General features: G+C 41.9%; 1 protein-coding gene across 1 annotated transcript in view; it reads right to left on the reverse strand.

Annotated features, from left to right (window-relative positions):
• Positions 1 to 412: 412 nt before the first annotated feature.
• The window catches only part of meis1b (Meis homeobox 1 b), a 75,630-nt gene continuing 49,989 nt past the window's right edge, over positions 413 to 26,053 (reverse strand). The window contains exons 9-13 of the mRNA XM_080869790.1: positions 22,352 to 22,428; positions 8,200 to 8,258; positions 6,331 to 6,420; positions 5,593 to 5,690; positions 413 to 739 (exon numbers count right to left, since the gene is read on the reverse strand). Coding sequence (XP_080725916.1) covers positions 5,632 to 5,690; positions 6,331 to 6,420; positions 8,200 to 8,258; positions 22,352 to 22,428 — 285 coding nt within the window. The 3' untranslated portion in view covers positions 413 to 739; positions 5,593 to 5,631. The remainder of the gene's footprint in view (positions 740 to 5,592; positions 5,691 to 6,330; positions 6,421 to 8,199; positions 8,259 to 22,351; positions 22,429 to 26,053) is intronic.

Here is a 26,053-nt window from a genome sequence, read left to right on the forward strand (position 1 = left end):
ACAATAGCATTTACAATACTTAAATTCCCAGTTCTTGTGAGAGTCCAGCGTAATTTTACAACAGTATACAGTATATTTTCTTTCTCCACTTGCTTCCCATACTAGGGGTTGATATAGTTATACTTTTAATTTCATTACTCTTGCTTTCCCTCCTTCCAGGTTTCAATCCACTATATTATTTAAAGGGCACCTCTTTTGCTTTGTTAGTGTCTTATCAGATACAGACATTGGCTTCTCTTTGGTCCAATTCCATCGTCCCAAAGAGTGGAGTGCTCCTCACAGGAAGTCTCTTTTGTTTGCCAAAGAGTCAAGACTAAATCAACAGGTGCCACATTCACCAAGGGTACAGGCAAATAGCCCAGCATGTCTTGTGGGTCATGTACGTTTGCAATCACAATCACTTTAATGGAGGAATCCATGTTAACTGGGTGGGCAGCAGCAGGGTGGGCGAGGTCTGGTGCCCTCCAGAGAAGAAGCAGGAGTCTGTCAGGACAGGGGTTCATCTGACTGGAGTGAAGTTTGGTTTTCTGTGTATCACCTTTGCTAGATATATAGACGAGGATTGTTGGCAGTCATGGAAGTTCCCATGCTGCAGATACCAGCCAAATAAAATGTGTTGGATCTTGGAGGTGAACAGAGGGACTGCCATTTGTTGTCCCCATCAGGAAGTCCGGAAGTCCCCCTCCATAGCTCTATAGGCCTCTGTGAGACACAAGATCCCCTGGTTTGCCCTGCGCGTCTATGGAAAGAGAAGATGAAAATGGTTAATGGTTTTCCACTAAAAAATGTCTTCTGTATGAAGTTTTTTTTAAAAACTCCACTTTATTAGGAAATGTTAGTCAGGTCATAAAAATATTAAGACTGGAGCGAGTTAGCATACTGCCTGCACCACATGGGCAGAAAATATTTAACTACAAAATACATGAAATTGACATTAACTGTTCATTTAATACAACACTGGATCACATAATACTTGCTCTCACGTTACACTTATAGTATGTGAACACTGAAACAGTATAGTATGTCGCAACTACTGCAAACTCAAAGTAGTGTTAATCTGGGTCAGAAAAAGACCAAACTGTGGCCTTCACTGACACTGTGTGGCTGTATGAGTGAGAGGGAGCGCATTGGAAGGTTTAGTGAGTTAATCCTACACCAGCAGTAATGCTTCTTTAACAGTAGGAGAGGGCTTAGAAACCAAACACACATGATCGACTTGAAGTGATACCAAGGCCTGTGCTTAGCATTTCCTGGATAATCTCTTTAACTGAACTCTGAGAAAACTTAAAATTACCTTTTGATTGTTCGCCAGTCAACATTTGATTAATGATGACTACATAAGACTATTTCAGGTCAGTACTAACATGGCATGCAGTTTAATCTTGCTTTAAAGTGTAATATGCCTGGACAAGACTTGTTTGTGTCACATATTAACCAAAACAACTTAAACTGGTGCAACCTGCTGCACACCATCAAACCTGCTCATACAATAGAAAAACTATGTAAAGAAAACCATCTTTACTGGCACCTCTCACTGCATTCCTCTCTTTAAAGCCAACAAAAGCAGTAATCTATCTTTGCAAGTGGAAAGTCACCATTGAGGATCTACGGCCATTGTAGTCAAAAACCAAAGGAGAGGTGAGGCTCGCAGTCGCCTGTCACCTGAGTATGCCCCGGGCCTGTCCACGTGTTCACCACACAAATGAGAGGACCACTACAGATGACACAAAGGAAGGCAGGGAACAGGACAAGGAGGTGCAGCGGGAGTAGGACAATAGAGAAGTGAACGCAAGGGCCCTCGATTGTTATTCCCCTCATACATCATTTTTCACCTGAAGAGAAAAGGCGCCACTTGCGTAAGGGAAGGGTGAGCTATTATGTTAGCTGTGTTAGATTCATTTACCTTGTTTTCAAGGGAGGGGGTGGTAGGAGTTATTCAGCCAGTGGCATCCAGCCTGTAACCTTTCTATTTTGAAACATAACCTGTGGCACTACCATAAATCAAACTATTATGGATGCGACTTTAAAAGCAGCACAGGCCAGTGTTAAGGAAATGATCTATGAAATTTCCCTAATATTAAATATCTACGATGCAGTTTTTGGAAAAGGGTAGTAGAAATCAGAAAGCATGCTGTATGTCTAATAACCACAGGACAACAATCCATTCATCTGTTGATTCTCGCCCTTAGTTTGTTTGGCTTTCTTACAGTTTCTCCCCCTGGTTAACAAGATTGTCCTCATTACTGCGGTAAATACATGTCAAGGGTCTAATAAATGGTATGCGTGCTTGAGAGAGAGCACACATTGCTAATAAGGTTTTTCAGTTAATAAGCCAATCAATACATTGAGCTGGAACCCTCATTTCTTAGCCTCTGAGAAGGATTCCAGAAGGGCCAAATCAACAGTGACACACATTCACATGGACAATACAAGGGGGCGCAAAATCCCCATTGGGACCTGTTTTTTTTCTCTTTTTTCCCCCCAGTGTTCGTTTATAGTAAAAGTTCATCCAGCAGAAAAATAAGTTTAGGGTGGGGTGGAGGGGGTGACAGTGGGAAGGTTTGTGGTAGTTGATGGGATGAGGGAAGGGATCTTGACCTCTGCGTAGAAGGTTAACAAATTTGTGCTTAATGATTGGAGCAATGAATCCTGGGACAAAGGGTCTCCAGCCAAGACTGGCAGCAAAGGGGTTACAGACAGCGTTCACTCAAGCATTCTGCCTGACATTTTGGGAAAAGCTCCAAGTGGGCAGGCCCAGAAAAATTCCATACGCTCTGTGCTATAATTAATTGTCATGAAACTAAAAATTACAGTTTTCCGGGGCTACCCCTGGCTAATTTTGTGGAAGAGAAAAAGCAAGGGGGAGGAAGAAGGGAAAGGGGGTAAGGGTCATCTGAGAGTCACTCTTGTCACTATCAAAGGCTCAGTTCACTTCTGCTTCAGTTGCTGGACTTCATCTCTGCTGACAGGTGTATTGTTTCGCAAGGGGATAGAAGCTCTGTAATCATCATTGGGTGGAAAGCATAATGCTCTTCACTAAGCAGGACTAATTGGCTTTAGTTTTAACTAATGTTGCAATGTGACTGCTAGGCACACCTTCTGTATCAACGCTCAGCACTCCTCAGCACAATAACCGCTCAATTTAGCCCCGCGGAAACAAAATCTCAACTCTGCTAATGAAAATTGCTTATAAAATATAATGAACCTGTGCTCTCTTAATCAAATAAGATAACCGCGCCCCCCCCCCCCCCCCCCCCCCCCCCGCCCCCCCCATGTAATAACCTATTAATTTAATTGGTCATGAAAGAATATAACACATCACTTACATTTAATTGACCTAGAAAGGAAAATAGCAATATTTGACAGAGACAAGCTAGAAGCTAGTAATGGCTAGCTGATGAAGCTGTAAAGAAACGTTCCGTTTGTGAAGAAAAGTAGAAATATTTCTGTCACCATCCCTCTCCCATCTACTCTCTTCTTCCCTCCCTCATTCCTTCCTTCCTCCCTTTACCCCTCCCCTCTTTTCATTTACTCTTTTCTCTCTCGCCATCTCTTTATTCGCCCCTCCCTCTTTCTCCCTCTTTTTTTCCTTCCTCTGTCTACTCGTCTTCTATGTGCTTTGCCTGTCTCACGGAGGATTCCTCTGGTGGCCCAATTACGAGATTCAGCAGGCAAATTGAGGCTGTTTAAAGCAAGGTCTGCTGGGAAGGCTAGCAGCTGCTTGAAAGAGGCTGCTTGGACACAGCGAACCAGCCCTGATGTTTACACACTTGCACATAAACAGGCACACATGTCTCATTCTGAGGCATACTCTTTCTATTACAGTGTCTTCCAGCTTTTCAAACCTGGAATATGCCATTTGACGCAAGAATGTCTGCTATTGTTTCAGTTGTGGACATTTGTGACAGAAACAAGGGTGATATATTTTCACTATAGCACACACAAGCACACGCGTTGTGTGGAGGGTTAATGGTCTCTATTTTTGTAAACTGAATAAGTCAAATCCATTGGTCACACCTCTAGTGATGGCATATTTAATTTGGATCTAGTCAATTAGGCCCAGCTAAGCTCCATACCCTGCTGGCTACCTCCTCCATTTTTGCACTAGTTTGTGTCCCCTCCCTGTGCCAGGAGTAATCCTATTACCATACACACACATGCACATACATGCACACAGTTATAAACACCCACATTCAGCACATGTATGTATTTCACAATGTTTGTGTATAGTATCCATGTAGCCAGAAAGGCTGGCACACACAGGTATGCGCACATATGGCGTACAAACGGGCTAATTCGTACACATACACACATATAACAATGATGTTTACTACGATTGGACCCATAGCCACTTTATACACACTGTGCACTGTGACAACACCAAGCCTGTATACATCCAGAATTATGTGGGAGTCTGTTTGGCCCTGGGGCGAAAGAGAGAAGGAAGGAAAGAGAAGGAAGGAAAGAGAAGGGGGATTGGGGGGGAGGGGGGTGAGAGAAAGAGAAAGAAAGAGAGAGAGAGGGCAAGAGAATTAGAGAGAAAGAGAGAAACAGAGAAAAAGGTGTTGTGTGAAAGAGATGGAGGAGCAAAATTGACAGTGAGAAAAACCACAAAGAGGGAGTGAGACAGAGCAAGCATTAGAAAGACAGAGGGAATGGAAGGGTTGGGTTGGGGGTGGGGGTGGCACGGGGGGTGTGGGGGGGGGGCTCCTCTAGCTGGTTAGTGTGTGTATTAATGTGGCTCATGCATCAACAGCAACCTGGCAGATTTATGACACTTAAGGGGCGCTCACTTCTCGCTCTCTTTCTCTCTCCCTCTCCTTGCACCACAACTGCTTACATTTTTGCCAATCAGTCTGTTGCCATAGCAACGTCGTACCTGCCCCCCAATTTCCCCCACCCCATCGCACCACCAACTCCCTGTCCCAACCCATCCCCGCCTTCCTTCCTCCTCATCACCCCTCTCTCCTCCTCTCTGCCCCATGTTTAATAAAAAAAAAATGTGGACAAAACAGTTCATATAGAATAGAATTTTTTGTAATCAGTGAATATTGCATGACAGCTTTTCACCTGCCTTCCTTTCTCTCATTCTTTTTTCCCCCCCCTTAAACCTTCTTCTCTTATCTCCCCTGCCTGACATAAAAAAAAAAAAAGGTCTTGTAGGTTTTGGATATGTGAGAAAGTGAAGCAGCTACACGCACATGCACAGGCATTACATACACAAAGAGTTACAAGGTTGTGATCAAAGGCTCTTATCACCAGACCAAGGGGTGGGAGAGTTAGACAGAGAGTAAAATCAGCCTGGGAAGAAAAGGAGTCTGTTTGTAACAAAAACCCATTTGCTTAAAAAAAAAAAAAGCCTAAATATAACAGTGACCTTTGACATCTCACAGACACTCCCATTGTACTTATATTTTTGTAATTATCTTGTGGGAGAATATTTCTACAAGATGAACATCTTACTGTAAATTGCACCCTCCATACTTCCTCGTGGTGAACTGTATTTTAATAATATACTCCAAGTCCAAAAAAGTCTTGGGCAAGAAAGCCTGTGTGTTTGTGTGTGTGTGACAAAGTGAGCATATTACTTACATCCCCCTGTGTGTTGTGATTGGTCGCACTGGAGTAGGGCTACATGTAGTGCCACTGACCTTCCATGCCCATGTTCATGCCCATTCCACCCATTGGTCCTAAGAAACAGAGATAAGTTGTTAATTTTTTATTTATTTAATCCAAGTGTAACTAGGAAATGGTTTGCAGACACCGAGCGAAATAATATGATGGTTTAACTGTGACAGACAACATGCTGGATCTGCCGTGGTGAGGTGTGTGAAGGTGATGGGGAGGAGTGAGGGGTGGTTAAGTAGCCTGGCAGTTTATCCAAACCTGCTGACTTTGAGTGGAGGGTGCGATAGGGTTAGGGACTTGGGAGAATCCCAGAAAACAGGGGATAGAGGAGGAGGAGAGGAGCTTAAGGACAAACTCTGGGATTAAACCTGATGGCGTGAGAGAGAGGGACTGTGTGAGAAGGAGTAGGAGTGAGGAAGGAGATGGTTGTGTAATGTGATTGACCACACCTGTTCTGGTGTATTCGGGGAGGGCTAGATAACAGTGTGTTTGTGTATGTAGTGCGTGTATCCTCATTCTGGTGTAGGAGCATTGCACAGCATAAACTTAAAATACTAAACAGCAAACAGAGACAAAAAAAGTCAAGAATGACGCTGGTAACATAAGAATCGAGAAGACAAAGGCAAGAAGATGAGCTGAGAAAGGAAAGATGGGAAGAGCAAGAGAGGAAAGAAAGGGACAGACACGCTGCGCAAGCCTTACCAGGTGGTCTGATTCCCATGTGCTGCTGGCCGTCCATGACGAAACCCCCCATCGGCTGGCCATCTGGATTGTAGGGAGCTCCTTGACTTACTGTGGATGGAAGAGAAGACAGGGAGGAAGGGAACAGAGTGGTCAATTAGTGCTTTTAATTAAGGCTCAGTGGCCGAGGCGGGATCATCTGTTGACTGGTGCACGCACGGGAAGCCGCTGTTGTCTTTCAACGTCATTCTACTCCATGTCTCTGCAACTGAGTCTCCACTGTAAGCCCCTGGTAGACTTTAATACGTCTAAATGTTCTAAAAGGGATTGGACTGGGTGTTTAGCGCACATATGCAAGGACTGTTGTTTCAAGACTAGATTTAGACCATCTGGAAGAGTTGAGGAGCTGCTTTTATAGACTGACTAATTATGAACCAGTGTAACATATTAGCATGACTCAACTGGGCTAGTGCAAATAAAAATTACTCTTAAATTTTAGGCCATAACATACGGTTGTTTCGTCTTTTTACCGCGCTTTGCTCTCTGGGGATCGTCTAAAGGTTTGTTTTTGTGCATTTGATGTTTACATTCATAACATGGGAATAACTTTAATTTCTAGTATGTTATGTTATATATTTATGGAAAATTCAGACTGATATATTTGGCGTGTTTGGAAACTGGTATCTTCACTGGAATTTTAGAAGTCAAAGTTTTGAGCTCAAACCAATGGCTAAGTTTTAAGGGGTAGAACATTTGTGGTTAGGAACTGTGGAATCCAGAAAAGACATAAAAATACTGCCGGTGATTTTTAATACTAAAGTACTGAACAGTTTAGACTCAAAGGTCTCAAACTAATTGTATGCTTCTCTAAGTAATTTTGACACTTAACACTGCAATGTTTGCAGCGCATTGTTACTGTGCACATACATTTAAAGAACGAAAAAGCGCTCTAATCAGTTTTCCTTTGGAACAATAGAAAGTCATTCTTGCTGAATAATGCCCAAACATTGCCTCTGCCTAGGGAGGAATGACAAGTGAAACCTGATAGGGTTCCTACTTTTTGCTCACTTCTATTGTCCCAGTTTCATAGAAATCCACTTACCTTCGATTTAGCCTGTTAGGGGGTCAGTCAAGCAAAAGCAAGACCTCGGCCCCGCTGAATGTCTTTGAACTTTACTGCGCCCCTACTGCCACCCTGACCTTTGACCCCTATTACAGGTAATAAAGTTTACGGCAGCCCAAACCAAGCCATGCACCAGAGGAACCGCTCACTCACTCCCCTCGCTGCCTGGACCAGCCACAAATAGGGTAGAGGGAGGGTGTTGAGAGGAGCGAGAGGGGTGTGTGTGCGTGGGTAAAAACAGGTCTGGAGCCAAAAAGCCAAACAACGGTCACCCAAAAAAAGAAAGGGGTGTAGTTGTCTCTCGGTTTGAGCCAGGGACGAAGGGCCGAGTGTTTTTTTCCCCTTCCTCAACTCCTTCGGCTCACTGGAAAAAAACAAAAAGTTGGCGGTGGGATGGGTGGGGGGGGACTGGTTAAGAGCAAGGCTTACCAAGAACACAGCTAGTTTTGTTTGGACGATAAAAGGAAAAATAAATCCACTCATCATTAACTTGCTTTCAGCCAAATTATATTTTATAATTAACAAATAGCTTTCACTCCAAATGCCATGTCATAGTTGATTAATGATTGCTGTTAATGTTGTAACATTTTGGTTTTGATTTTAGTGCTCAGTCACAACAGTGAGGGGGGGGGGAGCCCCTGGATCTTTTGGACATTCCAGGGTCGGGGCATCAGTCCTGTATTTACCAGATGAGGGGCCTCCGGGTGCATGGAGTGTGGATGGTTTTTGCCTGCGCGACTTGAATACAGTAACTATAGAAGACTTGCCTGCACGGTTTGACTGGTCGATCATGGGCTGCACTATTCTCCTCCTCGCATTAATGAACCTGAAGTAGATGAAGAGTAGGGAGGAAAAGGGCAATAAAGGAAGAAGGGACAAAGACAGAAACAAAGTTAGTGTATTTTTCAAGACAAGATCAGGCAAAAATGCTGACTAATACCTAGAAATCATGGCACACAGCACGAAAACAAACATATTGCCAAATCAGCCTCTCTTTCTTAGCTAACCATAATAATGATATGGAGTAATTACTCTCCCATAAGCATCTCTGATCCCTGGTAAAGCCCCACTAGAGGCACAGCGAAAGTCACATCTTAACAACCTTAATAATCAAGGCAGCTGTCTTTGAAAATGCAGAACTCTACAACTTGTACAAACTTGCACAGCCTCGGCATATACGCAGACATCAGCCTGAACACTGGGGTCTTTGTGGGGCGAGGCTTGGCCACGATTTTTTTCCCTGCCTCTGAAACATTTTAACCCATCTTGCCTTGTTGGAGATGTTCCACCTCACAACGAGCTGAGATTGCTGACTGTTTAACACACTTGGCTTCGCGTGTAGCAGTGTGGGAAGTATTGCTGACAGAAACATGTCATGTTGCCACCAGTGAGAAGCACTGTTTTGGGTGATACTGTGTTAAGACAGGTGACCATTTGTTACTCTGTGACAGCAGGAGGTGTGTGTGTGTGTGTGTGTGTGTGTGTGTGTGTGTGTGTGTGTGTGTGTGTATAGTCTTAGACTAAAATCTTTTATACTTCATTACATCCTACAAAAGCAAGTAGGCCATTTATTGTGTACACACAAGCACTGTTACTTACTCACACACTCTTAATCCCTCTCTCACTCCTAACATTTATTCACATACATTCGCACCCACACACACACTTATAGGTGGCGCTCCGGCCTTGGTCATCTTAAACTCTTGTGAAATGAACCTTTGACCCTCGGTGACCCAAAGGACAGAGGACTCTTGGGGCTTCTGACTTGATTTATGTGTTCCTGCTGTTACCCCACTGGACTCTTCCATTTCATCTCTGAAAGGGGAGCATTCACTGAACTTTAAGGAAACAATAGTCCTGCTACACTTCTAAAGCTGGAACACAGTGCAGTTAAGAGCTTTGGGAAGGGACAGCAGGGGAACAGAAGCAAAACGACACTAGGATGCTGCGTCTGTTAATTAGTGAATGGAAGCCTCTCGCCTTATATGTATCCTGCATTATCTTGTAAGGACAGCGCTGTAGGGAAATAAACAAACAGAAGGTGGCAAAGGCAGATACCAAGAGAAAAATGAAATGATTAACAGCCTAATTGCTCCATTATATTTTGCAAGCTGCTTTAGAAAAACTGTTCGCTTTGGCAGGGATGCAGGCAGAGCTTCCTGTGAAGTGAAATTTTTTTTACATTGGGAAAAAAAAAGTTGCAGAGATTCTGTCAACCTTTGAACTTGAAGCTTTGGGGCATTTTTTCTGTATTTGTTACAATAAAGTATACAACCTTGGAATTTCAAGGGGTAGAAAGAAATAGAAGGAGGTAGGGAGGAATGCAAGAATGCACTGACATGGCAGAGAACCATCAAATGAGGGAACGTCTGGAGTTTTATCACCACCACCACCCCCCCTCTCTCTTCCTCCCCCACTGCCCTGTTTTGTTGGGGGAGATATGAGAGGAGGAGCAAGGGAGAGGGCGAGGAGGGTTGAGGAGGCCTGAGCATTCCTTTAACTTTGCTCTCCTCTCCTCTGCTCTCCAAACCCTTTACAAGGTTAACTGGAGGCCAGTGCAAGCTCACTGTTGATCTCTCCCTCCTCTTGTCATCCATAGCTGTCTTATTGTCACCATTTTTATTCTTTGACTCTTTTCTGTCTCTTTGTTTTTCTTTTCCAACATGGCTTCTACCTCTTTTAAACATACACTGATGCAACAAAGGAGGATTTTTCAGCAATAGGTGTACACTTCTTAGAAAGTCAGGTATTCATTCCTTGCGCAATAGGGCTTAAGGCATATGTGGACTTCAAACTTGATGTGAAATATGGCAAAAAGAATTTATTTACTCTAAGGATTAAACAGGCAATGTATTAATGAAATAATAATCCTACTCCTACTGCTGCTACTAGACCTACAGGTGATGTTATTATTGTGACTCCTAAAAAAACAACAGTGTCCATGCCTCTCTTTCTTGTATCTGTTTCCTTCTCCAGCTTGCTCCCTTCTTATCACTCCTTCCCTGTATGGTGGAAACTGGCAGCCCACCTCACAGCAACAAATCTACAGTCTAACCCACCAAATCCCCTCCTCCTTTCAAAAACTCTTGCCGGTTTCCTGTCCCTGTCGTCCCTATATCTGAGGCCAGATGCACCATGGGGGCTGGAACAAAGGATAAAATGCTTCTCATAATAGCAGCCAGGGGAACGGAGCGATGGAGAGCGGGAGAATGGAAGGGAAGGAGGAGTGAGAGAATCAGAAAAAAAAAAAGCAAGGGGATCTGGTCTGCAAACCAGACACTCTTGCTGTGACCGTTAATAAGCAGACAGAGAGAAAGACTGGGGGGGTGGTTGGTGGGGTTAGGGTGAGGGAGATGGAGAGAAAGGAGGGAAAGGAAGATGGATGAAATAAGAGAGAGACACAACTCAGAGAGAGATGGAATGATGGAGAGAGAGAAAAGAAAAAGAGAAACAGAGAAGAGAAAAAATGGAGCGGGGCTTCACCTTTTCACGACCCCTGGGTGCTATAGGGCCTGTGTGTTATGGCCTGTTCATTCCCCTGGCTCCCATCACAACACAATGAGCTGCACTATTCAGCTCCACTCAGTACAACAATAGCTGGGCTATTTTGGCGTGACACACCACTGGTGGTACGCCTAAAGTTGGGCAAAGGAAAGAACACGACTTGAAATAAAATTTGTTGGAATCCAACATGAACACCGTCAGGATGTGAGCTGGATTCACACCAAGAGCACACATGTTTGACATATGCATGCACCCATGACACAGTGGATCAAGACGCATGTCGGCCACGTGTTATGCCAGAGTTGAAGGCACTAAAGTCATTTAAGGAGACAGAGTTTTATTGTTTTTTTTTTTGTTTCTTTCTTTTTTGTCGGATCCATTTCTCCTTCTGAGATTGCTCATGTCTGGATTAATCCTCCTACCCCTCTCCCTTCTCCTCTAGAAAGAGTGGAACTGATTGCGACGGCGTCTGCCAAGCCCTTGCTAATGTCCTATTCTCATTACGTGCGACACACACACACATACACAGACATACTGAGCCGAGTCAGCTGCACACAGGTGTACACGAAGCACACGTGAAATGCCCAATTAAAAGCAAGAAATTGTCTTTTTCATCAGCTGCCTTTGTTGCGTGACCAATTAGGGGATAATTTAATAACGAGCAGTGGAAAGATGCAGATTGGATATACAAAAGGTTACTCCACAAGCTCATTGATTTAAATTCATGTGGAGTTCTCAATATCTGTGGCACACATACTCACACATGCATATCTCCTGAGCCAACTACCGATATTATATTAGTAATATGAGACGCACAGAAACACACAAATACGCACATACAGCGCACACATCCACCCCGCGTTCTCAACACTCACTTACATACTATTACATTAGTAATCTGAGAGAATTTTGCACACGCGGCCTGCACACATCTCATATTTTTACACCGCTGGATATTTCAGCATCACATACATTCATCAGGATCCAGCGGTGTATTTCTGCGCACGCCGACAGAGGTTTACATGCATATTCAAATCTGACAGCCACTTAAAATAACTCTGCAACCACACATTCCTCTTAGCTGCCAATCAATGTGATTTAGACGCAGTAAAAGAAAGCAAGCTTTGACGGGTAGAATCATGTAGCTTATCATCAGGCTGTCACTGCATGGATACCATTGATTGTCTCCTGCTCCACCACAATTAACGCATGGCCCATATATCCTTCAGATACACACTGATGGTGTGCCCGCGCGCTCTTTCTCTCTCTCATTCACCCATGTAATGTAAAAAAATAATCTCTCTTTTTTAACTCTTTATTTGTTTACTCAAAACTTGCTGTTTTTAAAAAAGTGACTTTAACACATTACTCTTGCTTAATATTATCCAAAATAATAATTGCACATTTTCACACACATAAATTCAGTAACAGTTATCCCAGCCTAAGCCAAGCCACACATTTATTTCTGCAGAACTTTATTATCCCGTCCTATGTCCCAGAACATCACCATCTTCTTAAGTAATTAGTTATTTTATTATACAGCTCACATATTCTCTTATGCACAGCCGGGGGTGGCAGGGCATTCCCGTGCTTGTACCTGCACTGTATGTGTGTATGTGTGTGAGTATACTGCATGTGGGTGTGCAAGGGAATTACAGTTATGAGTTTTTCCTTTTGTTCTCCTCGGTTGATGACTTAACTCATAAATCACCTCCTTCTCATTTCCCCATACTCTATCTCCATCCCGCCTTCTCTTTCTCTCCTCCTCTGTGTCGTTTTCGGGTCAGATGCTTGGATTAGATGCTTCAGATTAGTTTAAATAAACTATCGGAGCTGCTTGCAAAATGCCTAGTTGCAACACAAACAGTTACAGCATGGGAACAGTTTTAAACAAGACTAATTCAAATATGACTCAGCTTTATTTGTTGTGTTTACATGACTTTTTTATGGACTAATGCCCCTAAATAAGCACAGACGGTACTTAATGAAGGGTGAATTTCATTAATCCCCAGAGTAGTGGCACAGGTTAAGTTTGGGTAAATATTAAAGTTCATTGAGAAAAATTGTCTTATTAAAAATTTGCAGAAAAAAAAGGTAAAAAAACCCAAAACTATTTAATAATTACAATTATATTATTTTTGTACTTGTGATGCCTTAAAATAATGTTTCCTTGTAGGAATAGAGACATATTCACAAAGCAGTGATGCATTTAGGATCATCATGTTGTTTTCTCTCTTATCCCATCAGTCTTGCAGTCATCTCAGCTGCATCTGAGACCACTTGCAGGGAACCAGGACTGGTGCAGTTTATCTTGGGAAGTATGGTTTTGAGCTAAGCTCTAGACTGTGCCAAAAGGAAAAAAGGCTACTGCAACTATCTATGTGTAAGCCTTATATTGTGCAAAATGACTGGATTTGTCTTAATTGTCTACGCAGCTTTCAGCAAGTACAAACACTCACATGAGTACAAACAGTTAATGCATAGCAATACTTGCCCTGCATGTGCCCACTTGCCAGTTCAAAGCACCGTTGTCTTATTTGCACCATTTTTCCTAATGCTGCTCAGACAGATCAACCAGCAAAATATACCTATGACAACCTGCAGCCAGATGACGACATGTGTATTTCATTTAAATGTCCAAACTGAAGAGGAAAACAACAGAGGCACATCACTGCTGGCGAGCAGAAATGTTAATGCAGACCCTTCAGAAAACACAGTCAAAGCACCTCCGTGTGGTGGCATGAACTACTAACAAGATGAGAGACCCACAAACAAAAATGCACAGGTGTCCAAACTGAATAATGCTGCTAAGACAATGTGAGCCAAGCAGAGGGGCAAAACTCTGGGATGCTGTCACTCAGTATGCTACATGTGCAGCAAGCATTTTGTCACTGATTATTCAAATATCCATAGGTCACTATTAGGCTACTCTATTTCTTTAAGTTAAGCTAAAACAGCATGCGTCTGGTATTGTAGTGGATTGTGCATCATTCAGAGAACTCTGAAAAGCTAAAACATTGCAACCACCTAACTACAGCAGTTTGCAAACAAATAGCTAATATTAGCTTTCTAATGTTCCTTACATTTGGAAAGCAAAAGGTGTTTTTTGAGTTTCGAGACCTGCGTTGCTTGTTGTGGGGGCCAATGTTTTCTTCTTTAGAGACAGTGTAATGATTATATTACACTGTCTCTAAAGGCCCTACGCACTGGGTCTGTAGAGAAGATGTGTTAACCTTGGGGTTAGCTGTGACACTACGATGAACATGGAGATATAAAAACAATATAGAAAACAGCCTACAAGTAGGGTTGAAGTAAGGTCATGCAGGAGTAATGTGATCAGATTGTTTGTCTGTAGCTTTCTTGTTATTAATTATGAGGCCTGTATTTCAATTTAGCTTAACATAAGTATTTACCAGGAGCCAGTCTCCAAATGCATGCACAGCTATTTACAGAAACACCCACTGAAAAACATACACATTAAGTAAATGCAGGTCTGCAAATATAGCCCCTAATAACACGAGGTGGATTAGCAGGATCCAGCGCCGCATATGGAGGAAAACTTAAGAAAACAGTGTGAAATTTAAAAGGAGCTTTAGACTGAGAACAACCACGGGGTCACTTAATCCCCATTACGGCACACACATAAAATACAAGCATGTAAGGATACACGCACACATACACACACTCCCTGTTGCTCTCCTCCCCAAGAGCCCAGTGTCCATTAAGAGAGCCATGAATCTAGCACTAAAGCTGGTTTTACAGAGTGGAGCAACAGGACGGGTAACCATTCACACACAAACTGGAGAGGAGCGCTGTGTGTGTTTAGTGTGTTATGTGTGTGTGTGTCCATGACAACCAGGTGCCTCTCAGACGTATATGGAGGAAATGTTGGCCACTTGAAAAACATACATGAACTCACTGGCTCTGACTTTGCTGGCTTTGCAATTCCTGTCGACTTCTATATAGGACTTGCCAAAAAGCAAAATCTAAACAGAGGGTGGGAGAAACAGGATAAAGAAAAAAAGTGCTCACAATACCAGAAGACAAAAAAACAAGACAAAGACAGAGAAAAGAAATTAAAAGGGAGTCTGCAGCTGTCACACGTGACCCCAGTCCCTCTCTTTATCTCTGTTCCTGCTTCCCTTCACACACATTCAGACAGTCTTGGACTCAGTGAGCCAGTCATCCATCAATGCCAAAGAGAGGGTATGGCTTGAAGCCTGGCTTTACCCAGAAACAACATGGCTGTCCTGCACACTGCCCACTCCGCAAACACCAGTGGACAGAGCATGTGTCCTTTAGCCTTTGGGCTTAGATCGAAGTGTGTGTGTGTGTGTGTGTGTGTGTGTGTGTGTGTGTGTGTGTGAGTGTCTCTGCGTGTTGCTCTTTGTGAATGTGCAACTCTCTGTTAGCAGCACTCCACTTTTCTGTGTTTATGAAGGTTTCATGGGCAAGGTTGCATATGTATTTGCTTTAAAAAAAAACAAATACAGTGTGTGTTTTTCTTCCCCGTGTACACAAACACACCAACTTAACATGCACACACAAACACACAAAAATCTCAGTCAGAGAGAGATGACCACCGTGTCACACAGAGACAGTATTGCTGACAGGGCTTGCAGTGGGGACTGTTGCAAACACACAGTGGTTGACCTAAATCCCCCCATACTGCCCGTGTCATATCCTGTCTCTGCGCGTGTCACTTCCACCCGCTGGCTCACAGCGGCTATCGCTATGGGGATCCCTCTGAGTGCCCAGAAACTAGCAGAAGCAGCAGACATCTACAGTCAGCAAATACAAAAGAAGGAGTGAAAGTAAAGAAAAGGAGCAATATTTTGACATGACAGCTTCTAATGCATTTTTAAAATTTACATATTGACATTTCAATTTACCTTTTTAATGTCAGCTTACCTACTTTAGTAAATGCATATACAATTTCAGGATTTAATTTAAAAAAAAATCCAGTTGCTAGAACATTTTACCACTACTGTAATAATCATTAAACACGGGTGTCCGATCCAGTTCATCTCACCAACACTGGCTGGCAACTGCCACGTGTGTCAGTGCCGGCAGAAACATTCTCATTTTATGCTTTGTCAACAAATCCCCTACATAGAACCGTCACATATTTTAATTGCATAAAATCACTGTCAGTCCTCTGTCTGTTAATTGTGGGAGAAGCTGTCCTATTTTCCTCGATATTTAACTTTGGCACGCAGCACTTGATCGCCGTCCTGCTGGTTCACTTCACAGTAGTGTTTGATCAACATGAGAAAACATTAGCGTGAGAACAACAACAACTGACTAATGGTGGCGAGTACGACAGCGACCATGTGTGCTTCAACACAGATCCCGGGCATTCACATTGCGCCGCCTTTCATGTTTTGGACTACCCCCTCCTCTACAACAAAAGGAGGTTTAAAAAGCAAGAGAGAGGAGTGGGGATAAAAAGAGGAAGAGAGTAAAAAAAAGAAAGGGAGAGGGGCGAATGAAGGGAAATGCAGGTTTGGCCTAGGGCAGCGTGCTGTGATGTAAGAGAAATAGAGAAAGTGAGGGGAAGAAAGAGGGCAGTAGGGGTGAGGAGAAATGGTGTTATTTGTAGTCAGTCATTGCACATGGACACCTATTTGAGTGTGCAGACACACACACGCGCGTGTGTCTGCACACACTTTTGTTGACATAATACAGTAAAGACAGGGTTGTGTCTGCACAGGCTAAAGTTTCCTGTATGGAACTATTGTTAGCAACAGACTTCAAACCAAGGGAAGAAAATATTGTTCTTGAAATTATTTTCACATTTTTCCTCAGTGTTGAAAACTTAGGCTGAGGTCACATCTAGTGAAAAGTGTGCAAGTGCGTGTGTGTCTTTTGGGGGGGGTTCCTGTAATGTCAAGGAGTTTCAGGCTGAAGCAACTTGACACAGCTGCAGTGTACGAAACGAGCTTCGGGGCATAGACTGAAACTTGGCCTGCTAATTCCAAAACACACAAACACACACCTCAGAAGACTTTCTGTGAACAAGTTCTAGCATCTCTCTCTTAAGCCTGTCAGCTTGCAGAACACTGAAACATGTTGTCATCTGCTCTCATTATTTCAACTGTTTAACACAGTTTATTATTCTTGCAATAGGTGGATCTTTTTTAGTAATCAACTCTTCCAGATATTAAAACATTTCCTTCAAAGTGAGTCCTTTCGTGTGTGTTTGTGTATGTATTTGTGTATTTGATGACAACGTTTGCCAGATGCATTAATGACATTTTTAACTACTTTAAGTAGTGACAAAACAGACTGGACACACAATATGAATGCCTTATTGAGCAGGAAATATGCATGGCAAATAGAGGAGGTAAGATTTAAACCTAGATTTTCCTTCATATGCTTCAGAGGCCTTCACACCACCTAACCTGACATTCTTGTTCTTCCAATAACGTTTTTTGTGGTCTAACCACATCTCAGTTCCAGAGCAACATTACTGTAACTCGAAAACAAACCAAAAACAAAATTAGATCTTCAACCTAAGTTGAATTAACCAATTTATTAGGTAAAAATTATAAACAGCAAGTGCTTCTTGTCATTCTTCTTTGCATGTTTTTCCTCTCACCTTGCTCCACTTATCTGTCCTCCCTTACTTGCTCCCCTTCCCTTCTTTCACCTCTTCCTCTATGTTCCCCCTGCCTGTGCTTTCAGAAACCCGATAAGCAGCATATGTATGTGCCATGCCCCCCTTTCCTAAGTAGCCCGAACGTCCGTCCACTCTGCCCTTTTAAATACTACCTCTCTTTCTCATTCTCTCTCCCTCACTCTCACTCTGTGCATGCTTTTAAGACGTTCGTAAAAGGAGGTCTTATTGACAAAACAATTGCTCGGCGGGGCTTAAACACTGCCTTTAAAGGGGTATTATTAAATTGCAGGCAGGAAGGGGAGGGACAGCCAACAAGGGAAACCTGATGACCTCGCCATCGATTTTTACATCACTGGAGCGTTAGGAGAACTTAGCACAGAGATACTGACTGTATCCAGAGAAACAGAGAGTAGAGAGATTGAGAGAGAGAGAAAAAAAAAAAGACATTTTATATGTTACGCATGGAGCTTTTAGCTCCTGGCTCAGTCCAGAATGATGTAATTGTTCGAGCAGGTAAAAGGTTGTATTGTGAAAGAACATGTCCATACTATGGTTGCCGACAGATATAAACACGGGTCTATCGGCAGATCTAAATCGAATTATTCCTCGACTTTCTTTACCAATCAACTGATACAGCTATTTTTATATCGCATGCTGAGGAGAGGTCAGTTATGAATTCGTCTCCTTGAGACATGAGAATTCTTTCCCCCTATTGCTCCATCCCAGGATTGCTTTTGTTTTGTTGACATGCCTCTGAAAAACATAACCAAACAGTTTGGACAGTGTAATCCAGCTCTCACTTAGTGGAACATATGCACTTGTGTTCCTAAAGTACATGCACTCGAAGGAACAAAAGAACTTCTCCTTTTGGAGATCCTTTTGAATTTTTTTTCAGTATCATAATTGCAATGCAAATAAAAGCCTGAAAGATTTGTTTGATTTTGCACACAGATTGTATCTTTTCTGTCACGCTGTTTGCTTTTGTCATGCAACACCAGGCCTGTGAGGTGGCAGCAGTTTGTGTGTAAGTTTTACAGCTCAGTGAAATAAGATGAGATAAAAAGCAAAAACTTTTTGTAGCCCAAAATTATTAGAAGACTAAAATAATACAGGAACAAAAAACAGATTAAATTTACTTTGTTTTTTTAAACAACACAACATAATGCATACTATAAACTACTTTCTTTGTGGTTGATTTATTCTTTAGAATTTACAGTACAGGTTTGTTAATGAACTTTTAACGTCATAAGCATTCACATGGGTGAGTGCTCTTTGTGACATACTATACTGCTCTATAAAGTCTATGGGAGACTTTGCACTTATGTTTTAATGTACATCATTCTGTTACTCGTTTATGCCAGAGGGCGTGAGAAATTTCCGTTTGCTATAGAATATTCTTAAATTCTCTGTATATGATTCTGCTTTGTAAATGTGAACATGTATTGCCACACACACACACGCACACTTTTGCCATTCAAATTGAGATTCCCTGGTGCAGCGTATTTCTGCCAATAATTCATGAGTGATCTGCGCCCCTTGCCGGCCTTTAGCATTTTTATTTAATCTGCTGAGCCCTACCGCGTGCTCACTCATCAATAATGCACACCAACATGTGTGTTAACACATCTATGGTGCGGGAGACAGAGGGAGAGTATATGGTTATATTGCAGTGTGCGATTATGCAATATATGTGAGGTAACACACATTGTACAGTACAATAAAGAGATTGTATGTGTCTATGTTGATGCAGGGGAAGAAAGGAAGAGTGTGTGTTCTTAATGTTCTGACAAGAGTTTTTCTTTGTCAGTTGTTAAGTCATCCCCTGTTGGGACAATAAGCACGGATCATGGATGACCCCGGTACATCCTGAGCTGTTTAACATGAATTCATTGCCCATGGCCTGCATGTGACTGTGAAACACACTCCCACTAGGTGTTTTATACTTTCGGAAGTCTTCTTTTGCACCCATTTTGCAAGCGAACACACGAGATGTGAAGCGCGTTTGTGTACTCATTTGTATATATGTCTGTGAGTACGGTTTTCCAAAGCACTGACAAACAGAATCACATCTAGGAAAATTGACTTCACTAAATCAGTAGGTCAGGAGGTAACATCACTGGGGGTTGCTATGGAGACACCCAATGACGGGGCTTCCCAACCAGCACAACAACATGACTGTGAAATGGCAGTTCCCCTAACGTAACCCCTCGCTCTCTATTACTCTGTCATTGTCTTTCTTTCGTTTGTTTCTATCATCTTTTTCCCCCTCTTCCATTTCTGCTTATCCTCCTTTTCTCTTCTCTCTTTTTTTGGTCAGTTTCTTTGTCTTTATCTCTTTGTCACTCCATATTTTCACTTTATTGTTTTCCTTGATCGCCCTTCCATGCCACACTGTACTGCTCGCTTGCTCAAACAACCGAACCATGCATGGAAATATGCCTGTGGACAAGCGTGTACACACATACACACGCACGTATACAACAAAATGTGAGGGGGCAGCGGGATCCCAGCATGGAGGGTTTAACAGCTAATACCCCTTAGATTAACCACCCCCGGTCCCTCTCTTTTAAACACACACACAGACACACACATCTTCTACAAACCAAGATTAACCTCCTACGATTTACACAGTGTGTGTTGGTATTGCACAAATACACATGCATACACACCTTCGGGGTGTGTTGCTATTCCCCTACCAATAAATATAACAAACAGATTGAGAACACACAGTCAGTATTAAGTGACCAAGCTACTGTTCATGTGACTGTCTGTGACTCACACACAGACACAGGCGTGTGTGCAGACAGAGTTTGGCTTTATCTCAGCTGTAAGGATTGATCCCCATGGATTTCAGAGGGGTCACGTGATCTGATAACCTCTAGGATTCCCCCTGGTCCGGAGACCTTTTTTCACCAGTATGTGTGTGTATTGTTTTTGGCCTGGTATAAAATGAATTCTCCAAAGACTGATACATCATACCCTAATCTAACGTCTGTCTGTCTCTGAGGTCTCAGATTAAACAATGGCTGGGAATAATGTTAACATCATTAGGCCACTGGTAATGGGGAGTTATCATGTCTCATCTCCTTTTCTTCCCTTCTCCCTTTCTCCTTCTCTTCATCTATTTTTCACTGTCTGCCTCTTCAACTCTCACTCCTCCTCTTTGCTTTTTCTGCAGTCTCCACTTTCATGCTCCTACCAAGCAAACTCACTGATACTTTCAAGGATTATTTTAAGGGCTGTTTAGATCAAAAACCCTCTGCAAGGGCCCTGCCTTGGTTACCCAGACTTGAGCCCCTTTAATTAGACATGGCTAATAACACTAAGCATGTGCTGATAGCCATCTCTCTGATAAGACTAGCCGCAAAAGGACACAGGGCCTCCTTTTACCTTTTACAGTATTACCTAAGGTTAAAATGGATACTTAGCAACCTTATTTTATGGCTCAGTCCATGCCCAATTAACAGGCCAGTTGGCACTTACAGAGCAGTAATTTGCAGAGGCTAGTTAGCAATCAGCCTGTCCGCTAATATGCTAGGCTCCTTGCTAACAAGGACATCTTCAAATGCCTTGTTAAAAAATAAGTACTAAATAATAACAATAATATATGGTCATTTTGTTCTCTGACTGACTTTCGTTCACTTTGTACTCTGACTGCAGGCTTTTGGTTCCCAGAGTTTGCAAAAGTAATTGGATGCAGTTCCTTTGGCTATCACGCTGTTCTCCCATAGAATCAGCTCCCAGTTTAAATTCAGAAGACAGGCCTTAAAATTTTCCCTTTTTAATCACAGGGCTGGAGCAGGTGACCCTGCCCATGCCTTAGTATGCTGATGCGGGTTTGGGCTGCTGGGGACTTCCCATCTTCTCCACTCCCTTATTTTCACTCTTGATGCATTTATATGCCACTATTGGATCATTAACCTTTATCTACTCTCTTCCATAGTTTGTGCTTTATCTTTGTCTCTTTGGACTCTTTTCCCCCTTTTCTTTTACTCCTCACCTTCATGTTAAAAGAGAGTTTGTCTGGTCTCTGGTATTTTCTGTCTAATATTGTTGGATCCATACCTTAGTATATAAAGCACCTTAAGGTGACCATTGTTGGGATTTGGAGCTACACAGATACATTTGTATTGGACTGAACTGAGTTGTTAAGACAAAGGTAACTAAGCTTCTTAGAGGATTTTTTTTTAATCCAAATCAGAATATACAGTGTTTCCTGTTCATATTTTACTTTTCAAATAATATGCAGTACTACAGACTTCAGGATAATTTGCAAAAGAAAAAAAGAGGAAAATTCAGGATAACAGAGTGTATAAACTGAATAAATGTATGTTTTAAAAATTTACAAAGAGCAGATGAATGTTAAATGATGTTCTCCAAGTGTTTAAAACAAATGCTAATCACAGTTAAAGGTAAGCCTACAAAAAGCCGCAAACCCCAAAATAAGACAACCAAAGTAAAACCCTATAATTAGTCTCAGAGCAGTAATCATTCTTTTATAAGTTGTGCATCTTGGATGATTTTATTGGATGTTTTCAGATAGTAGTTTGATTCTTAATTAACATGGATTCTCATGTTTGGGCCGAGTTAGGCTGTTGGTTTGGAAAATCACTCCAGGCCATATCTCTTTAGATGGATTGATCTAGGTGAGGATGATTCAGTAAATGGTGTGTGCGTGTGCGTGATGAAAATAGAGGTGGAGTGGAGGCATTAATTCTAATCATCAAGAACTGGGATAGCCTGGGGGGTCAAACTCCTGAAATCGACTGCATGTAAACTCTGAAATGACTTACCAGTTGTTCACTTGTAGGATCGTGAGTCCTGTGTCCTGCGCCAGCTGTTTCTTCTGTTCTTCCGATGGGTAGGGATGCTGCAGGAGACAGAGACACTTTGAGAAAAGGCTGACCACAAATTGTTTAATGAAGCTTCTTGTGTTTTTAAAAGGGCTTTGATGTGTCTTTTAGCAGGGAAAGAGATGTTGCAGGGCACAGGTTGCACATACACAGTCGCACATACAAAACCATGCGCTGTAATGAGACCTAGAAAATGAGATGTGTGCTCATGCTCATTGGTGCATAGGTGTCAGTATGTGCCTGTGTGTATGTCTATGTATACTGTAAGTACATCTGAGTGTGTGCACATTAATGTGCCACCCCCTCCGATCATTAATGGAATATGAAATCTTGTAATTAATGGCAGCCAAAAAGGCAAGCCAATTAGAAAGTTAAGTGAAGTGGAGAACCAGCTCTAGTAATTAGGCAGCCTCTTACACAAATATATTCGCGTCAATGGCCCCCCTTTCACCCCGCTGCATATGTAATCAGAGAGTGGGGAATATGTAACATTAAGCCGATGGAATAGAGACAAGAGGATGTAAAACTCGCGTCTTTATTGCTGCTGGTTTCTTTTATCCTTATTACAGTGTGTACAATAACATGACTCTGTTAAGTTTGTCTTTTTGTTGCAATTATTTCTATGGCTTAACTGCACAATATGATCCCTATCCCCAAAATTAAAGAATGCCACCAAAACATATCATTCAATGCTGTGTCGAGTCTTATATCGGGTGGAGGGCGAAGAAGTTATACGCATACACCCAATAAACTTTCATTTTTCGTAACTCTTAATATGTTTTAATCAAACTGCATCACCTTGATTTTAGAAGACATCCCTTTTTCACTCATTTGTGCAACAATAATATTAACAGGTAAAAGATAAAAGATCCTTCCTCCTTATTCGAGGATCCAAATTGGAATCTGAATGATTTTTTATTCATCTGAAGACTAACGAATGCATCATGGACACGAAAAGCCCGAAGTGACTTCTAAAGTCAATGTTTAAATATAAACCAGTGACTGTGACCCCTCCTATCAAGAAGCCAGCTGAGAACAGTTAAATTTGAGCCACCTGTTTAAATATATAGAATGAATAAATGGGATAAATGCGAACTTGGGGAGTGTGTTGATTTATATTGGAGTAGGGGGTATCACAGTTGCACGGAGCCTTGTTCATGGAGTACAATGTGCTGTTCATGACTCAGACAAGACATGGACTGTGCAGTACGGCATAGGCAGGCCGTAACAGAGGAGAAGAGGAGGGAGGGGAAAGGGAGCGATGGAGAGAATAGATTGTTGAAAGGCTAGCACAAACTGGAGGACTATCTATAATCCAAAAGCTGTGTATACATTTACAGAAGGGATACATCAAAAACTAAACAGCATAAGGATAATCTGGCTTAATGATCCAGTCAGCACTATTTTAGAGCACTGCTTTTCAATGATTAAGTAGTAGTATTTAACAATGACTGTCTAAAAACTTAGAAAATCTTATGCTACTGACTTTAAAGAACAAATTCAAATATTTTTAGGTTAATTTGCTCTCTTAAAAATAGGCCGAGTCGAGCTTAGAGTTACTCGCAGCGCTAACATGTGCTTCGATAAAAATCCCAAGTTATTGTGTTCAAAAACAGGCACCACACATATGGCTGCTGTATGATATTTGCAGTACATCTATCAAGGGTATGTCTCCTTGTTAGTCAATCAGATGTGCAAAATTAGTGCGGCGCCAGCTTTTTCATTTTTTCATTAAAGCTTTTTCAGTGCATAATGAACAGGATTGTGTTTAATGCTGGAACCACCCGGCACAGCGAGGGGAGACAGATTTTTTCCCAGTCTTCCCTTGTCCATGTGATTGGTTGCAGGGAATGGGAACACAAGGAGGCTAATTTCATGCACAAAGTTATAATTGCATGTCGCCTCTGGCCAAATTTGTGTCCAGTTCTTTTTTTACAACCATTTTTGTTCGCCTGTACGTGTGTGTGTTAGTGTGCATATATGCATGTGAACTGCCCATACATATGCACACACATATACACACAGTGCTGTTTCAGTGTGCGTGCAAGTTGCCTCCATATTTTTGCCCAATCAGATAAAAACCAAAGGAAAATAACTGCAGAAAATCTGAGGCAGCACTTGCCTTCCTCTGTGGGTGAAAGTGAGAAAACATTATTCTTACGGCTTGTGTCATCCGATGCCCTGATGCATTGCTTTATATATCATATCTACACATACACTTCTGACATTTTAATCTCAGCTAATCATGTGAAAAACATGTCTCTCTTTGCAACAAAAAAGATGATTGAACATGAAAAGATCAATGTGTCTATTCTGCTTGTCACAGATCTGTGGAGTGTCTGCCTCGTGATATCAGGGGGATGCAGCCATGCCAGAGGCCACAATACAGCACAAATACACCCTGTTTCAATGTTTCCCTTCCTTCTAGCTTACCAGCACAGATACGCACTTACACAGACAGATGCATAAATAAAATACACAAACAGACAGTGTGTGTGACTATCTCGGTCTCAGCCTACAGTACTGGAAGAAAAATGTTCTTACAGCATTTCATTTGACACAAATCCTGCTAGTGGTAGAATGTAATAAGTACATTTACTTAAGAATAAACATAAGCATAAGGTTGAGGTTCTTTTAATTTTTATACAATAATTAAATTAAATATATAAAGAAATGGTTAAAAGAAATCAGTCAGAAATAACGTAATTTATTCATTTATTCAGTGTCAATTAAAAAAAAAAGAAAAAAAAAAGAGTATTTTTATTGTTTACAGTTAAACGCATATTATGCTGATAACACAACTTCCAGGACAATCACTAGAACTTCAGTATGTGAGCACTGAGACTTCTACTTTACATAAGCAAACTCCTTTACAAGTTTTCACATACAAAAAAGTCCTCACTTAATTTAAGAGTTTAGAGGAAGAGATAGCCATGAAGCCAGAACATTAAAACTGTTTTTCTCCTCCTTTTTTCCCTAAACCTCCAAATTAGCTCCTATCTGTCAAAACACTGTGATTTAGTTTCTTGCTGAGCAACAAGTCGGCCAGTTTTAATATTGTCTGTGAGCGATTCTGGTGTCTTAACGGCCTTTGGCTCAGGTTCAGCGGGTTGAGAGAGAGAGAGAAAGAGAGAGAGAGGCCTTTAGTGAGAAAAGCAATAACATGTTCTTTAAAAGAGCAGATGGAAAGTTTCTGCGCATCCTTCCCTCCCTTCCCTCTTTCCTCCGCCTATCTTAATGATATGTCTTCTCCAAATATACAGCTCCTTTCATGAGAATTTCCACCCTGCTCTCCACTGGGCTCTGAGCATGTGGGTGCCAGGAGGGGTGTGCGTTTTTGCTTCCTTCTCTTCTTCATGTCTTATCAATCTGAGTATGTAAGAGTATGGGTGTACATTTCCGTTGTACATTTTGTTTGTCCGATAGAGTCAAAGATTTTACTTTGCTTTGCCCTGCAAGTTAATATGTGCACAGAATTGAATATGTTTCCTTGTTCTTATTTGAGCCACTGAGCTTGCATGGTTTACAAGTAAGTTTAGCGGTGCATGGTCTGAATATGGTGTGTGTATGTATCTTTGCGTGCAGATCTGTGTGTGGGGGTGAGTAACAGAGCATCAGTAACATCCCCTCCCTGTCTGACCG

This window comes from Rhamphochromis sp. 'chilingali' (assembly GCF_963969265.1).
Source record: "Rhamphochromis sp. 'chilingali' genome assembly, chromosome: 20".
Lineage (NCBI taxonomy): Eukaryota > Metazoa > Chordata > Actinopteri > Cichliformes > Cichlidae > Rhamphochromis > Rhamphochromis sp. 'chilingali'.